Source organism: Kluyveromyces marxianus, chromosome 8, assembly GCF_001417885.1.
Source record: "Kluyveromyces marxianus DMKU3-1042 DNA, complete genome, chromosome 8".
Lineage (NCBI taxonomy): Eukaryota > Fungi > Ascomycota > Saccharomycetes > Saccharomycetales > Saccharomycetaceae > Kluyveromyces > Kluyveromyces marxianus.
Window position 1 is genome coordinate 894372 of NC_036032.1, and position 18502 is coordinate 912873.

At 36.4% G+C, this 18502-nt stretch overlaps 6 protein-coding genes across 6 annotated transcripts; 3 read left to right on the forward strand and 3 right to left on the reverse strand.

Moving 5' to 3' along the window:
* Window positions 1-1404: 1404 nt before the first annotated feature.
* Window positions 1405-2133, forward strand: SBP1 (single-stranded nucleic acid-binding protein; the record flags this gene model as incomplete). The annotated part of the gene is made up of 1 exon (XM_022822170.1): window positions 1405-2133. The coding sequence occupies one exon, from the start codon at window positions 1405-1407 to the stop codon at window positions 2131-2133; it is 729 nt and encodes a 242-aa protein (XP_022678458.1).
* A 2583-nt stretch (window positions 2134-4716) lies between these two features.
* Window positions 4717-8718, forward strand: YBT1 (bile acid-transporting ATPase YBT1; the record flags this gene model as incomplete). Its single annotated transcript, XM_022822171.1, has 1 exon — window positions 4717-8718. The coding sequence occupies one exon, from the start codon at window positions 4717-4719 to the stop codon at window positions 8716-8718; it is 4002 nt and encodes a 1333-aa protein (XP_022678459.1).
* Window positions 8719-8848: 130 nt separating this feature from the next.
* MUP3 (Mup3p) lies at window positions 8849-10456 on the reverse strand (the record flags this gene model as incomplete). The annotated part of the gene is made up of 1 exon (XM_022822172.1): window positions 8849-10456. The coding sequence occupies one exon, from the start codon at window positions 10454-10456 to the stop codon at window positions 8849-8851; it is 1608 nt and encodes a 535-aa protein (XP_022678460.1).
* Window positions 10457-11410: 954 nt separating this feature from the next.
* On the forward strand, window positions 11411-12345 carry COF1 (cofilin; the record flags this gene model as incomplete). The annotated part of the gene is made up of 2 exons (XM_022822174.1): window positions 11411-11435; window positions 11939-12345. 2 exons carry the CDS (start codon window positions 11411-11413, stop codon window positions 12343-12345), a joined length of 432 nt encoding a protein of 143 aa, XP_022678461.1.
* Window positions 12346-12596: 251 nt separating this feature from the next.
* On the reverse strand, window positions 12597-14261 carry EFM1 (protein-lysine N-methyltransferase; the record flags this gene model as incomplete). Its single annotated transcript, XM_022822175.1, has 1 exon — window positions 12597-14261. The coding sequence occupies one exon, from the start codon at window positions 14259-14261 to the stop codon at window positions 12597-12599; it is 1665 nt and encodes a 554-aa protein (XP_022678462.1).
* Window positions 14262-15840: 1579 nt separating this feature from the next.
* Window positions 15841-18231, reverse strand: isp4 (sexual differentiation process protein isp4; the record flags this gene model as incomplete). The annotated part of the gene is made up of 1 exon (XM_022822176.1): window positions 15841-18231. The coding sequence occupies one exon, from the start codon at window positions 18229-18231 to the stop codon at window positions 15841-15843; it is 2391 nt and encodes a 796-aa protein (XP_022678463.1).
* Window positions 18232-18502: the final 271 nt, after the last annotated feature.

Consider the following 18502-nt stretch of genomic DNA (forward strand, 5'->3'; position numbering starts at 1 on the left):
TATAGGGTATCGTTGAAGGGTCTTGGTGGTTCTCACCGATCTTATAGATATCCGTTGAAGCACACTTCGTGTTGAAGAAGAACCTTAAGGGGGCAGTAAGCAACTGATAACCGTGATTGAACAACAATATCTGAAAACCGGTTTTTAATCAATGTATTATGCCGGTCTGCGCCATACATTTTCTACTAACTACAGAACAAACAAATCAGACTTGTAGCAATTCACTGTAATGTTATTTTCATTTGTATATATAGTAAGTACGTCTTGTACAGTTTAGATTACGTGGGTAATATCATTCGGGTATCATAATAGACACTGTGTATACAGAAGGAACAACAACGATAAATTTGCATTTCACCTTTAAAAAAATCGACTACTGAGTTAGAGAAGGAACTTTTTCCACAAAGTCCTTTTTTTAAAGGTATCCTGATGTGCAAACGTAAGAGAACAAGGGCAACACATATTTTGTGATAAAAGTCAGTAATAACATATGAATGCATGTATTTCCTATAATGCAGTCTGTTTCTATCATGAGTTCTCTGCTTCCATGTTTGTACAACTGTGATTTTGTACTTCTGTAGCTAAAGGGACTATTTATGATACAGTCATTATCATGTGATATATTCCCCTTCAAGATTTTAAGTCAAGAGAAATTCTGTCAAAAAATTTAAGCATTGCTTTAATAAATAAGTCAAAAAGCCGTGCCGATCTGAAAGAGACTTGCTGCTATGCCCCATAGATGTAAAGGGTAAGATAATTAGCACTACTTTGTTACAATAGTTTTGATAGTTGAATGAATAGCGAGAAGCCGAGCTCTAAGTACTAGTTTAGTATTATTCAATGAGTTGTGTTACTATGTAGTGGCATTTTATAAAGTTTTCTTGGTTACTTACGGCTAAAATTTCTAGTGTTTTCGTTCCGTTCACCACTGTATTTGGATTTTTTGAAAATGCAAGTTTTTCATGTTTCATATAAAAAGGGGAGGGATAAAGAAAAAAACATTCAAATACATAGTGGGCTGAAGAGATTCTCTTAAGAATGACGGAACTAAAAGCGTTATAAGGCACTCAAAGTTTATAACAGAACATACCGAGCATACTGAGCAATTGAGGAATTCCACATCCAGTTTGCATCACCTAGTTTGAATAGATACAATAAAAAATACTGTTTTTTTGTTGATTTTTTTTTACCGATTATCACATTTGTAACTTTTAATTGAATAACGATAATACTGTGTTATTAATCCATTCATTAGAATTTTTTTTTTATTTAAGGCAATTTGGATTTGAATTACATTGGAGCAGCATTAATCAAGGCCCTCTTTAAAATACCAAATCTCATTAATCTTTAAACATATCTTTGAAATAGAAATTGAAATATTTTCGAACCTAAAACAAATAAATAATGTCAGAAACCATTGAGCAAACAAATACTAAGATCGTCGTTGATCCAGAAAGTTCCGTTTTTGTTGGTAACTTATCCCCAGAAACTACTGCAGAAGACTTGAAACAGGTGTTTGGCGAATCTGTTAAGGTTGAGATTCCAACTTTCCAATCTGACAGAACCTACCCAAGAATCTTTGCATTTGTTACGTTCGAAGACAAAGTTGACGTGGAGGAGTTAAAGGAAAAGTTCGACAAGACTGTCATCAAGGATAAGAGCATTTATGTCACTAAAGTTCTTACCCCAGAGGAACAACAACTAAAAAAACAAAAGAGAAGAGCCAATCAACGTGGAAAGGCTGTTCCAGCTCCACCAAAGAAAAACAAGGAAACCAAGGTTCCTCTAGAGCAAATGGAAAGGTCAAAGGATACTCTATATGTCAACAACATTCCTTACCATACTACTAAGAATGAAATTGCATCGTTCTTTGGTACATCCGAAGAGTCAGTAGTCCTACCAATGAGAAGGATGAAGGACACCGCCACGAAAAGAGTGTTCTTCTCCAAGAAATATAACAGGGGTATTGCCTTTGTTTCGTTCCCAGAAGGGACTGATATTGAGGCCAAAGCAGCTGAATTCAATGGTAAGACTTTTGAAGACAGGGAACTAACGGTGGATGTTGCTGCTAACAAACCAGCGCACACTGAAACTGAACCTCAAACTGAAACCGCTAACGCTACTTCTGAATAATGTAATTTTAATTAGAAGACGTTACGTTAAATAACAGACATCTAATAAATATTATAACATTAGAAATTCATTCAAGAGCTTCTAACTATTGAAGATGACAAATTTTAGATTGTAATCACTTATGCTGTTATAATATATCATAATACATTCGGATAAACATGGTAACAGCAGTGAAGGGGTTATTGTCGAACCCCGCGCTTCTCATAGAAATATTTATAGTGTTTTATTATACTATCCAAAAGATATCCATAACATGTTACACTCTATTAAAGAAGTAAAGAAGTAAGGATATCCATGAAATATGTGTAAACTATATGTTAGTACATATCAATCTTAAACTGAATTTCTATTTTATCTCAGTAACTGTGATTATGCATTTTTAACACTTTAAGTCTCGAAGATATTTTCAGTTTCCAATCCTAACTTTAATACTGAGGAAACTTGAAAGAAAAAAGAATATTTTGAGTTAACTGTAAAAAATAATGTAAGTTTTACAGGTTTTCAAATACTAAAAGAAGGAATAAAAGACCGAATTATATAATTGTATTTGTAGATCTACTTATATTACGTTTTAATTTTGTAGAGAATGGTCTTTACGGAAACTCACAACAACTAATGAAAGTAACAGATTCGTTGACCGGAAATACTCTTGTAGTATTAACCTGAAGAAAATTATTCGTTATAGATCGATTACAGGGTATATCGATTATTCTTCTCTGCTTCGGAACCTAAATTATGCAGGCGTTTATTTACTTTACTTTGTTTAGGCTTTTCTACGCTTGACACTATTTCATTACTGTATGTTAAGAACTTCTACGAATCAGACTAGGTGAGAAAAAAAGAATTCTGAAATTTTGTTGACACAACTGAGTGAGCCACTGATACTGACTTCTAAACACCAAGAAAAATGAGGAAAAAGAGCCATAGTCACAGCCATTTGTTTTTGTTCCTGTTTTATGACCGCACTTACATCTACTGCAGCATTTCTAGGCAGGTCAGTGGGTTATCTCATTATCTAAATAATTCAGTACCATATAGCCATGGAATATATCTTCTTGACGAGGCTCGTAAAATAGAGCGTACGGAGAGATAGCCTTCAAAGTTAGATTCAGGTTTTAAACAACAACAAGAAACGCTAGTAGGCGGAATTCTTGTTTTGACATTTTCTCTTCTCTTCTACTTGTAAAACGGTTGCAACAAATGATAAAAAATCAAGCTTTATCGTAATAAAATTTTTCTAGATATAAAAATAAGGAATTATACAGTAGAGAAGTTTTTACAACCCTTTGAGTTCCTTACTTCGTTAATAAGTCAGAAGGAGTGTACACTTGTAAACCAAAGAAATACAAGCCCAGGTGCTGGTAATCAAGAAGAGAGTTTTAGAGAAGTATCAATACAAAAGAAACTATCCTTTCTGTTGGGTTTTCTATCATCTTAAGTGTTGCTAGAACTGAAGAACCTCAACTTCTAGACTCAATAATAACCGTATTGAGTTCATTTATTTTATTTGAATAGCCGTGTTTATTGTGCGTTCACTTCTCCGCTATAACTCTTAAAGTTTTCTTTCTTGACTGTTTCTGTCAGATAGTTATTGTATCATTGATTGCGATAAAAGCATTAAAGAGCTCATAAAATATAATGGTGGGCTTGAGCTCGAACTCTAATTCCACTTCGGGTAACGTACGAGACACATGTCCATTTTGGCGATATGATGATGTTACTGAATGTGGGAGAGTAAAGTTTATCAATTACTATGTTCCAATGTTGTTATCGATTATTACATGTTTATACATATTGAAGAATATTATCCAGCATTACTATCGAAAACCAGAGCAGAATAAACCAACGGTTATTGCAGAGCTTTTAGAAACAAATTTAACGGATCTACCGAACGAGAGTAAGCCACTTCTTTCTGATAACACACAATCATATACCAATCCTGATTCGAATAGGACGGGTTCCTCTTTGAAAGAGGATCATTTTTCGATAGATAAGATCACACTTGCACAAATTCACTCTAACGAACACGATGCGGTTAATTTAGTAAGAAGGAACTGGGTTGAAAAATTGCGTATGTTTGTGGAATGGATGTTGTGTGCTTTCCAAGTGTTCATTCATGTTTCAGTCTGGCTAAAATGCACTAATACCGTTGAAGATTTCCCTGTCCATGCCTCTCTTTCTGGCTTACTACTTTGGGGGATTTTATTCATTGTGTCTTCATTGAGGATGGCTAACATAAATCAGAATATCAAATGGTTGAATTCAGGGCCTGGAAATCTATGGGCTGTTTCATTTTGCTCTTACCTCGTTACTTTTTGCGCTTCTGTATTACCAATGAGATCCGTCTACATTGACCATATTACAGACCCTATTGCAGTAAAGTTTTATGTCTCTCAATTTTGGTTAAACATAATATTATTTACGCTACTTTTCACCGCAAAGGTAGGGAATAGATTCGCTATAGTCTACAAGAGTAGCCCAGATATTACACCTTCTCCAGAACCTGTGTCTTCGTTGGCGACCTATGTAAGTTGGGCATGGGTTGATAAATTTTTATGGAAAGCCCATCAAAATTATGTTGAGATGAAAGATGTGTGGGGACTAATAGCAGAAGATTATTCAGTGCTTGTTGTGAAAAGGTTCAATCACTTCGTCCAGAACAAGAAAAAGAGAAGAAATTTTTCCTTTAATTTAATCCATTTCTTTATGAAGTATCTCCTGCTACAAGCTATATGGGCTACGTTATCTTCTATTATCAGTTTCATTCCAACTATGTTACTAAAACGTATATTAGAGTTTGTCGAAGATCAAAGCACAGCTCCTTTGAATTTAGCATGGTGTTACATATTTGCAATGTTCTTATCCCGTATTCTCACCGCTACCTTTGCAGCGCAAGCACTATTTTTAGGTAGAAGAGTGTGCATAAGAATGAAGGCTATCATTATTGCAGAGATTTATTCCAAAGCCCTAAGAAGAAAGGTATCTCCAAATTCTGCAAAAGATCCCACTGATGTTGTCGATCCTCAACAACTGAACGATGAACATAATATTGATGGTGATGAGGAGTCCTCCACCACTGCAAATTTGGGTGCGATTATTAATTTGATGGCTGTCGATGCTTTCAAGGTTTCTGAAATATGTGCTTACTTGCATTCGTTTGTTGAAGCAGTCATAATGACGATTATTGCATTGACCTTATTGTATAGATTGTTGGGTTGGTCTGCATTGGTCGGCGCTTTGATGATTATTTGTCTACTACCATTAAATTTCAAACTAGCTACACTATTAGGAACCATGCAAAAGAAAGCTTTAGCAATTACTGATAAGAGAATCCAGAAATTGAACGAAGCCTTCCAAGCAATCAGAATCATCAAGTTCTTTTCTTGGGAAGAAAACTTCGAAAATGATATCCAAAAGACCAGAGATGAAGAACTTAACATGTTATTAAGAAGATCCATGGTTTGGGCGTGCTCGTCATTGGTATGGTTCATTACCCCATCAATTGTTACATCGGCTTCTTTTGCGACATATATCTATGTTCAAGGTAAGACATTAACCACACCAGTTGCATTCACCGCACTTTCATTATTTGCCCTATTGAGAAACCCATTAGACATGCTTTCTGATATGCTATCCTTTGTTATTCAGTCTAAGGTTTCTTTGGATAGAGTCCAAGAATTCCTCGATGAAGAAGATACGAAAAAGTATGACCAGGTTACCATCTCCAGAAATAAACTTGGTTTCCAGAATGCAACCTTTACATGGGACCGCAATAACCAAGAATTCAAATTAAAAGATTTGTCAATTGATTTCAAAATTGGTAAACTAAATGTTATTATCGGACCAACTGGTTCTGGTAAAACATCTTTGTTAATGGGTTTACTTGGTGAAATGGAACTATTAAGTGGGAAAGTTATTGTTCCTTCCCTAGATCCTAGAGAAGAATTGGTAGTAGAAGCTGATGGGATGACTAATTCGATCGCATATTGTTCACAAGCGGCATGGTTGTTAAATGACACAGTCAGAAACAACATTTTATTCAACTCGCCTTACAATGAAAGTAGATATAATGCAGTGACCAGTGCCTGTGGTTTGACTCGTGATTTTGAAATTTTAAGTGCTGGTGATCAGACTGAAATTGGTGAAAAAGGTATAACACTTTCCGGTGGACAAAAGCAAAGAGTCTCCTTGGCTAGAGCTCTATATTCATCTTCGAGACATGTGCTATTAGATGATTGCTTAAGTGCTGTCGATTCTCATACTGCTTTATGGATATACGAAAACTGTATAACTGGTCCTTTGATGCAGGGGAGAACTTGCGTTTTAGTCTCTCATAACGTTGCTTTAACTCTTAAAAGTGCTGATTGGGTTGTGATATTGGAGAACGGTAGAATAAAGGAGCAAGGTGAACCAATTGAGTTGCTACACAAAGGTTCGCTTGGGGAAGATTCCGTTGTTAAGTCTTCAATCCTATCTCGGACTGCTTCCTCTGTAAACTTAACAGAAAGCAATAGAATTGTGGATAAATCAGGATCTTCTAGCGCGGACGCAAAGGCTACTGAAACGAAAAAGGGCAATGAGGCAAAACAAAAAACGGATGGTAAGTTGATTTCAGAAGAAACAAAATCAAATGGTGTTGTCTCTCTTGATGTCTACAAGTGGTACTCTGTATTCTTTGGTGGTTTCAAAATGATATTCTGTTTGTGTTGTTTATTCTTATTTGCGCAACTAATCGAAATTTCTCAAGCTTGGTGGTTACGTGCATGGGCATCAAATAATAGCATAAATGTTGTTACTCAAGCAACTTCTTTTAGGATCACTGGTTTCTTGCAGCCAATGAAAAAGGCTACCCCTATGTTGTTTGGTTCTACATCATCAGAAATTGAAACACAATCGATGACTAAGTCTGGCCATTCTACTGCATATTACCTTCTAATATATCTAGGTATTGGTCTCTTCCAAGCTCTCTGCTCTTCTACTAAGATTATCATAAGTTTCTTAGCTGGTATCAGAGCATCAAGAAAGATTTTCAACCTGCTTTTGAAAAATGTTCTTTATGCCAAACTTAGATTCTTTGACTCAACACCAATTGGTAGAATTATGAACCGTTTCTCTAAGGATATCGAGTCTATCGATCAAGAATTAACACCATATATGGAAGGTGCCTTTGCCTCTCTCATTCAATGTGTATCCACTATTGTTGTGATCGCTTATATTACACCCCAATTCTTGGCAGTCGCCGCTCTTGTTATGCTGCTTTACTACTTTGTAGCATATTTCTACATGGCTGGATCAAGAGAATTAAAACGTCTCGAATCTATTTCTCGTTCTCCCATCCATCAACACTTCTCAGAAACCCTCGTCGGTATTACTACCATTCGTGCATTCTGTGATGAACGTCGTTTCATGGTAGAAAATTTGAAAAAAATTGATAACAACAATAGACCATTCTTCTATTTATGGGTCTGCAATAGATGGCTATCATTCAGAATTGAGTTAATTGGTGCACTAATTGTCTTAGCCGCTGGTAGTTTTATCTTGCTAAATATTAAGTCAATTGATTCTGGTTTGGCTGGTATCTCTTTAGGGTTTGCTATATCATTTACAGATGGTGCACTATGGGTTGTTAGATTGTATTCTAACGTTGAAATGAATATGAACTCAGTAGAAAGATTAAAAGAGTACACAGATATCGAACAGGAACCCTCTAATGTTGGTGCATATGTTCCTCCTCAGGAATGGCCACAAAAAGGTAAAATTGAGGTTCATGATTTGTCGCTTCGTTATGATCCTAAACTTCCTAGAGTGATTAAAAATGTCTCATTTTCTGTGGATCCTAAATGTAAAGTGGGAATTGTTGGAAGAACGGGTGCAGGTAAATCTACAATTATCACAGCTTTATTCAGATTTTTGGATCCAGAAACTGGCTATATCAAGATTGATGATGTGGACATCACATCTATAGGATTGAAACGTCTACGTCAATCTATAACTATTATTCCACAAGATCCAACCCTTTTCACAGGTACCCTAAAAACAAATTTAGATCCATATGACGAATATTCAGACTCCCAAATCTTTGAAGCATTGAAACGTGTAAACCTAGTTTCTGAGGAAGAGTTAAATCCAAATAATACCTCAGATGCTTCATCTTCGAAGTCGGAAAATGCTAACAAGTTTTTGGACCTTGACAACGAAGTCACTGAAGGTGGTGCTAATTTGTCTCAAGGCCAACGTCAATTAGTTTGTTTAGCTCGTTCATTGTTACGCTCTCCAAAGGTGATTTTACTTGATGAGGCTACTGCGTCAATCGACTACAGCTCCGATGCTAAAATTCAAGCAACCATTAGGGAGGAATTTAGCAACAGTACAATTTTGACAATTGCTCATCGTCTAAGATCTATCATTGACTACGACAAGATTCTTGTTATGGACGCTGGTGAGGTTAAGGAATACGACCATCCATACTCACTATTATTAAACCATGAGAGTATTTTCTATAGTATGTGCGAGGATAGTGGTGAACTCGAAGCTCTAATCCAGTTGGCAAAAGAATCTTTTGTCAGAAAACTAAACTCTAATTGATTAAACATTCATCATACCCCCCATTCGGACTTTTCCGAATTTTGTAAAATATGGACAAGCGTATGTAAAACGTGTTTTGGTATATATATAATAGAAAGATGGTAATTACCGTAAAATACAATTAGTTTCATTAGATGTATTTTTTCTTTGACCATTGGAAGACTTCTAAACCATCCTCTTGAATTACCACTTTTTTCTTTAGAGTGTAGCCAAACACAAATGGAAACACCTTGAAAGTAAAAAGCCAGTAAAGAAAGGAAAGAAGGAAAAGAAGAAGAGCAGATATTGGGTATGGTGGTAAACTAGTCAATGAATTTTCAGCTTGCTTACCGATGAATGGTGCTATGCTTAAGTAAAACGAAAAGATAACAAAAATAACTATTCCGATTTTTGGTGCAACTACTGTACTGTCATGTGATTGCAAGCACTTCTTTCTAAATAGCAATCCGATAGCCACAAATAATAATATAATCTGATTTCCATATCCTTCGAAACTAACAACATAATCAAACGCTGGTCCAGTATTTGGAATAATGCTTAGCCAGAAACAACTAACAAACCCACAAACAACTAATGATGGTAACGGGGCAGTAAATGGCCAGTTCCTAGCTAGTGCAGTAGAGAAGGGGAATAATCCTTCTCTGAATACTTCTTGATTCATTCTTGAAACACCATATATTGTAACGAATAAGTTCGATCCTGCCGAAAGTATGATAGAAATTATAATAAACTTCCCTCCGATGCTTTCTCCTAAAAGTTTAGTAAATAATACAGAACCGATCAACGGGCCTGCAGTTTGGATTTCGTCGTAACTTAAAACTTTCACGTATGCTATATTTAATAAGAGGTAGCAAATTAGAGCAATCAAAAGAGAAAGCGGGCCAGCCAACTTCAAAGTTCGAGTTGGATTTTTGATTTCCGATGTAACATTATGTACAGTGTCCCACCCGGCAAAACAATAAAAGCACTGAATAAAAGCAGTAGCTATCGATGCTGTAGAAACTGTAGATTCAAAGCCAAAGTAATTCAAAGTATTAACGGAGGAAACACCGGTTCCAATATTCCCATTTTCATAAAATAAAATAACGTAAGTCCCTGTGCCACACATTATCAATATGATCACAAACTTTATTATTCCTAGGAAATTTTGAATAAGAATCCCATGATTGAGGGAGAGTCCGTGCATTAAAACTATGACGATCACAGATATTATTGCGATATAGTTCGAAGCATATGACTCTTCATTGACGAAGTGTGCATCATATCCCAGAGCGTATAAAATGTATTTCCCGAGAATTATGGCTGGAGAGATGGCAAAACATGTCAAGATGGAGAAGCTGCAGAGCATAACAGTAGTCATCATCCAAGGCCTATTAAACATGACTTCGAGAAAGTTCTTGCGCCCTCCACTTCTAGGCAGTGCAGCACCTAGCTCCAAAAATATTGACATTCCAATGAACGCTATTATTGCAGCGATGATCCATACTGATAAGAACAAAGGGATATTCCCACCGCAGTTGATAAATACACTGCTCGGAACAGCGTAAATCCCACCTCCTATAATTCTAGAGACAAAGAGGTTGACCGTTGAAAATAATCCAAGATGTCTTCCTTGAGGTACTTCATTATTCAAGACTACCGACGTGACGTTTTCCTCTAGATCTTCTAACGATTCACTGGCGATTTCTGTGACATAATGGGTTTTCTTAGTGCCTTCACCTAAATTAGTCTCTTCCATCTATGTACGAAGGAAACACCAATAACAGTTACAATCTGCCGAACCCTCCGTTTCTCACGCTCTTAAAAAATCACACACAGCTAGTATTTAAATAAATGCTGTTCCGCATTGTTTGTTTACATGATCCCGCTATTCTTACGTCTCTATATATCATTCTGATAAGGAATCCGTAATTTTCAATACATTTCTTTTCAGAGACACACCAAGGATGATGAAAAACATGTATAGCCACCGATGAGTGCAATGGCTGTCCAATCATTATAAAATCTGCTCTGCTTCCAATTCCCGCAGTGCCCCATTGATATGGTTGATCCTAGTTTGGGTTTCTAGCAACAAATTCTCCTGTTCTATAGAAAGTGAAACGAACCGGCGCAAAAGCGTGTACGACTTCAAAACCAACTGAATTACTCTATTCGTGACATCATGTAGACAAGACAACTCGATTATAGCGTCTGGCATCCCATCAGCAAACGGCTCAAATATAGACTCCATCTGCCCCCCAATTGTTGCATCCAAAGACACGAGATCTTCAATTATAGCCTTAATTTCTTCGTGATGAGTCTCAAACCATACTGTCAGATCCTCGTCAATACCGCCTAAACCAAGTTCAATTTCCTGCGGGCTGCTATATGATACCAAATACTGATTTAACTTATCTATACTACCACCATGTTTATCCATAATAGCTCGTAGATCACGCCGTAGCTGTTCCACCCCATCTTTTATATCTAGGCCATTATTAGAGACATCCCCAACTACAACCTCGAGTGAATGCGCCCGGCTACAAAGATCATCCGCCATCATACAAGAACTTTTATACGAAAAAAAAAAACACACTATATCTGCGAATTAGCGCTAAACAATCTATACCAACACAAAACTTGCTGTGTTCGATTGGTGTGTTTAGTATTTCCAAGCATTATTTGTACCAGAAACATATATACACATGTATAGATGTATAGTCCAGCCTTCTTTGGTGGTATGTGTACACAATCGTATATAACGACTTTTCAGTTCTCTGAAAGCTAAAAAAAACTAATTTCCTATATGAAGAAACCTTTACCACTGACACTTGCAACTGGTGGAATGATTTGGGCTTTTAGGTCAATTGTGTGTATTGGAGCTTTGGAAAAGAATCAAGAAATACAATATAACAACTCAAACTAAAAATGTCTAGATCAGGGTACGTATAATTTACTATTACTTTTGTACAGGGCGATGTTGTTGCATACCATAGGGTGGAAAAGGGCTGGATTTAGGGACAACAGACGAATTTGTTTGCTGAGAGAACAAAAATAGAAAATGGAATTAATGAAACAATGGCCGCCATCGAAGTAAATTGAAGCTGGAAGAGTGGTACATGGTACTGTACAAGACATATAAACTATCAGATAAGGTTTGGTTGAGCATACTAACACATTTTCTTAATATGGACTTACGTTCCATTTTCTCCTTTTTTTTTTCTTTACAGTGTTTCCGTAGCAGATGAATCTTTGAACGCATTCAACGACTTGAAGTTGGGCAAGAAGTACAAGTTTATCTTGTACGGATTGAACGACAACAAGACAGAAATCGTTGTTAAAGAAACCTCTGCAGACCAAGATTACGACGCGTTCTTGGAAAAGTTGCCTGAAAATGATTGTCTATACGCTATTTACGATTTTGAATATGACTTGGGAAACAACGAGGGTAAGAGATCAAAGATTGTCTTCTTTACTTGGTCTCCAGATAATGCACCAGTTAGAAGCAAGATGGTCTACGCTTCTTCCAAGGATGCTTTGAGAAGGGCTCTAAACGGTGTCTCTTCCGATATCCAAGGTACTGACTTCTCTGAAGTTGCCTATGAATCCGTTTTGGAAAAAGTTAGCAGAGGTGCTGGCTCTCACTAAGATGGGTAGAAGTAGGAGTTTGAGATTATTGGACTTCCCCTGTAGGACTACTGAAATACAAACGAAAAAAAATTATATTATCAAACAAGTCTAAAGTTTCAAATAGATGAATTTTTAAGTTACGTGAGTCTGTATTAATATTAGGATTGATGTAAAATTCGTATATCCTCATTTTTATACTCAAGCTCGAAAATCATATATTTTTTCAATTTTAGCCTTAGCCTTTGCTCTATGCAATGCTAACAGAGCACTCACATTTCAAACTTTGTTTTCTTGAATATCAAGTACTCGTTGCTTGTTTCCCTTAGCCAGACTAGACGGTCTATTACTACGCCAGCTATTACAAAATCTGAAATGCTCCAGCTTCCTACATTGTAAATTTCTGGAATGCTTTTTGAAAGTGCAGGAAAGAATGTCTTGTAAAAACTCATGTATTCTAGAACGTCCTCCTTGTCTATCTTTATACTGCTTTTCACTTCCTCGAACATTGCCTTCACAAATTCAGGCGGCTTCTCGCCTTTATAAAAACTCGAATTGTGGGCTTTAACAATCCACAACAAGAGAGCGTGATGCATAACGTTTTTACGAGCCAATTCTTCGAATGATGATACGCCCATAGATAGTAACAAACTATTGGCAAAAGCGGTGTCACTTTTGTACATTGATTTGAAGGAAATTGGTTTGTAAGTCTTGATGATCGCCTTAATTCTCTTGTTAACTTCCTCCTCAGATGATTGATATAATTTTCGTTGTGAGTTTAAATAAATGGAAGTATTTTTCTTGATCGTAGCGTTCTGAATAGCATTGGGTAACATTTTTAACTTCTCTTTAAAAATAGCCACCTTTTGAGCAAATATTGCCCTTAATTGGCCCAAACCTTCAAGTACTGCACGTACTGTAATATCTTTTTCAGAGTTAAGTTTAGATATAAAACCAAAAAAGAGAACCAACTCTCGTGGTAAAGGATCATTCCGAGGTATATCAAATCTAATTGTATCACCAACAATATTATCATGATTTAATCGAATACCACATGACCGTGCCTTTTCAATTGAGATTCCATCTATTTTCAATGATATAGAAGTACAATCATGAGAATTTCCTTCATAAGAAAATCCGTAAGATAATAGAAGTTCCTCATTTGATTTATCTCCATAATTATTGAATAGTTCATCCTCAGCCTTCAAGGATTCGGAAGAGCTGAAAGTAATGAAACCGGCCTCTTCCTTCCATTTCACGTCTGCGTTTGGTTTATGATTTAAAAGGTCTACCACTGGGAGTAAGAAAGCCTCATTTAACGGTGCTGTGGTATCGTATAATATGGAAGGAAACGCTCTTGAAGAAAAGATCAAAGACGCCCATACATAAGCGCCGAAAGAATCAATTGAATATGACTCTTCAACCGATATATTATTGCGATCTTGGCTTTCGTAGAACTTGGTTACTGATTCTGTACACAAATTAAGTTCTTTTAAAAGATTGAACCACTCATCTAGCAGTAACACAAGTTTTCTCTTTGTTTTGGTATAAAGATCAGTACCACGGATAAGATTTAGCTCTTGATCTTTCCATAGTAATGGACTGTGAATCTCATTAAATGTTGGTAATATATCCAAGTATGGTGTCCATTTGCTAGTTCTGTCTCGTTTTAGGGCAAGCAAGTATAGCTGTGTAAGAGCATTGGGATTAGATGATTGGAATTTATCGATAGCAAAATACTCTTCGGCTTCCTTCTTCTTGATAGTAAAATCAATAGGAACTCTGATAAGCGGTACGTCAACCTTCTGAACAGGTTTCTTACAAAAAGCTCCGATACCTATTACAGGATCAAGTCGAAACTCTATTTCATCACTTACTTCACACTTATTGACTCTTGCATGCTCAAGAAAAGCGCCAAGGGATGATTTCGTTACCATGCCTTTTTGGAATTCACTCTGATGCAGGATGTTATGGTTTTGAAAGAAAAAGATAAAAATCTGAGTCTTCGCTTAGAGCCGCAAAACAAATGAAGATTACTCAATTCATTTTGCCATTGTATCATCGGGTCTGGAGCTTTTTTTTGGTTAAAGTTATGCCTCTTGCTTCTAATGATTTTTGAAAATCAAAGAATCAAAAAATAACTGTGAGAGTGACAATAAAAAAACTAAAGAAGAGGAAGTTTCAAATTACAGCCTAGCTTTATGGTAAACTTACAATTGAAAATTCGTACCCTTATACTTGTTTCTTTTGTCTCCTTGGCCTTACATTCTTGTCTTTCCTACTGTATAGCCAAAGTATAAGCATTTGACAGTCATTAATCTAGTAATTACAATATATCAAGTCATGTGGTCACTTTGCTTAAGACAGCAATGATAAATGTAACTTTGTACGAAGTATGATATTTATTGAGTATATCTAATATAGCCGAGTTTTCCATAGAAAATAAGCCAAATGTGCTAATGAGAAACACCTATATGCATCAGTAATAATAGTATAACAAAATACAGCCTGGAATCGGGGTTGAAAATAAAGAGATGAGACCTCAAAACACAATGCCCATTTTTCAATTTAATGAGAAGAGCTAGAGTTGAAATTAGAAAGTGACATCATTCAGGAAATATGCACAGAGATAAAACTATTCCACACTACATTCCTAGTGAGTTAAAACCTACTTTATAATTTGTAGATCATCTAATAGAATTTTTAAAGGAAGTAGAGTAATGGTCTTGAACAATCTATGATATGTTCTAGAGCGCTAGATATTATATCAATTTTATAAGAACAAGTTGGAATCATGTGGAGCTAGGGTCAATGCTACACATTTGTTAATTGAATCCATTTCAAAAAGTAGAGTAGAGTATGTTTCTTCATACAAATCAATCATTTGAATGGGTGATCTTCTTAAAATCAAATTTAAGTCAGGCAGAGGAAATCAAGGGTAACATTACTAGATATTTATTTATGTAGAGAATCCAACAAATTAGCATCCAAGAAATTTAACCCACAATCAAATCAAATCAAATTGACATCCGGTGGTATCAAAACAACACACAATGGCTTGGTATTATATAAAAGGGAGTGATATGGATTAATCACACAACTGAAAACTGACCCTAACGGTGTCAGTGAGTATCAATACGTCCACAATGACTATTCATCCGAGCTTCAAATAGATCTCAAAAGCTTTAAATCTCCGGGTAAAAAAATATCAAGATTTCACTGAAATACCTCTACGCTTACGGTAGATTTGCATTTTTTTGGGAAGAGTTATGAGTTGAACGGCTGTACAAAAAAAAAAGTCCGCGGGGGAAAACGCAAATAAAATTATTAATTATGCATAGAGCATCCAAATTTATCTAAAAACTATTATTTAAACCTGGAAAGATATTAAGACATTATAAACAACAAATGTTCCAATGATTATATATTATAGTCTTGCGCATGTAAACTTTAACTTGTAAAGAATAACTGGACTGAAAGTTGAAGGAACGTGAACAATAATATTCAATTAGTAACCTACCAATGCTTCCTACCGAAACTTTCTCCCTCTGGGAGAATTTTTTGAATGGCTACACCTTCGTATTCAACTGTGTTTATAACATCATTCCCCCACCATTTTGGAGCAGACTTATTTGTTAATTGCAAACAGAAGAAAATCATCAAGGAGGACCAAGCTAAACCAATATCCAACCCAGCGGATAATGAGTAATTGTACTTAGTCCACCAATGGAACCATTTCTTCTTGATGAAGTATCCAAATGTGATACCGACCATACAGTAAGCACCGTAGTTGTATGGAGTAGCTGGTGGAATTAAACCTGTTCCTGAGAAGAACACAGGCCAGTTTAGGTACTTAACAAAGGAATTTGGCCATTTCTTTAGAATCAACCAGGTTAGAGCTGGGGTCAAAGCACCAATCAAGAAGAAGTACAAGACCTTGTTATACATTTGGCCAGAACTGAACATTCTTTGAGGGCCGATAACACCCCAAATGATAGCAGCATTAAAGAACACACGAGCACCGGGACAAGTGAAATGTGACTTTTGGTGTGGAGTACAAATATTAGAAATATTACCTTGAGCCCATTTCAAAACACACACTTGAACAATACAACTCCACAAAGTAGCAATGAATTGTGCACTGAACACCAAACGAGGGGCAAGCTTCATGTAATGACCCATCTTCATGTCACTGGCGTAAGTGACAGCTTGACTATTAGTGATGTAACCAAAAGTCTTGAAGAACATCATAGCAATTGGTCTACCTGGTAAAATATAACCAATGATAAATTCAGTAATAACATTTAAACCAACAGACATGTTAGTGATAGCATAAATGATACCAATTGGAATCAAAAAGACAAAAGCGATAATCAATGCAAAGACTAAGGCCCAGATAGGCATTTGTGTATCCCATGCTCTGACTGTCACAATTGCTAAAGCAAAGAACACAAGGAAAACAGCCATGTACCACCACCATGGAATTTCCTTGTATTCCTTCATTAGTCTATTGTGAACATCTTCATCCTCTTTGTCAAGAATCTTGAAAGCGTTCTTGATTTGCTTACCGTGAAATAGTGCTGCATGAACAATAGTGGCAGCATTACTAGCGAATGACATACCGTAAGAAATTGCAAAAGTTGCTGATAAGTACAATGGAGAGTATTGCTTGTAAGCTTCCTTATCGAACGACAAGTCAGGCTTGACAATTCTGGAAACATTATATGTTTGTTGGAATCTGTCGTACGAACTTGAATCGGAAATTGGAAGGTACTTACCATACCAAACGTTAGAGTAATGAACGGCAGGAACAGCCACCCAAAAGATGAAGATCATAGATAACAAAATAGAGAAAATAGTTCCAATTGGTGGAACTAAAGGAGAACCAACATAACCTGCGATTTGGTTCCAGTCAAATGTGAGAGGGATCAAACCTAGACCTGTAGATGCACCAAAGACCTGGTTAACCACAACATTATTTGGCTTGATCCAAGTGACCCATGCGAAGTATGAAAGGGCTTGGAATAAAAACCCTGGTAGCCAGTAGTAGCAGAAACCAGCGATGAAAACGATCAAGAAAAACTTTAATCTGGAAATCCTCCATCCGTTGGCAATATGATTTTCATTAACATGAAGGTTGGTCAAGAAAGTACTTGTAACCAAATTGGAAGGCCAGATCATGGAAGGAGGGTTGACTAAAACATTTCTGACCAAACCAGCCAAAGAAAAACCAATACATTGAGTAGCGAGAATTGCAACTATTTCAAAGCCCCAGCCAAAATCCTTACCGAAATAATTATTCATGGCCAAGAAGATATCGGTTGCGTAAGCTGAACCACCACCGAAGGAAACATTAGCCATGATTTGAATCAAAGTGTGTTCTTTCAAATTGAATGGACCAGGGTTTAATGGAGGACCACCGAAGCGTCCAAATAATGGGGCATTTGGAATCCATCTTTCCCAAGCCTTACCAACTGGCCAAGCTAGGATAGTGGTAACAAATGAACTCAAAACAATTGAAGGAGAATGCAAAGAGAAAAGCATATTCAAGGCAGAACCAATGGTAGCCATTACCATACCAATCACCCATGCTCTGACAGTATTTTGAGGAATTGTTGGATCATCAGTAGAAGGAACAGAAGCTCTGACTTCAGGGTAAGGAGAGTCATCTTCCACAACGATACCAGCGTATTCATCTTCGACGATTTCCTTAGAAAGTTGGTTGGTAAGGAAATCATCGGATCTAATTGGAGAGATGACAGCCTTGATAGCTGTTTTCTTCTCATCTTCTTGAGAGTGGTCTTCAGAACTTCCAATAAAACTAATGTTGTCTTCAGGGTATACATCCATTACCTTCTTCTCCGTGACTGGAGCGTCAGAAGATAACACTGCTTTGATACGTTCCATGATTGATATAGGCTGAAACGCTACTTTATGCTTTAGGTTTCTATTGATTGGTGCCTAATGTTAACGTTGTATATGTATGACGGGATAATTATGGTTTATCTAATACTATTTGTTATTGAGAAATAGTATAATATAACTAAGAGGGGTTTAAGAACGTACCGAACTGTTTTTTGGGAGCACATATCTGCCTCCTTTTATAATTTCAACAGTGCAGTTGACATCCGTAACTGAATCGTCGAAATATTACCTACTCTGTCATCCTTCTTCCTTA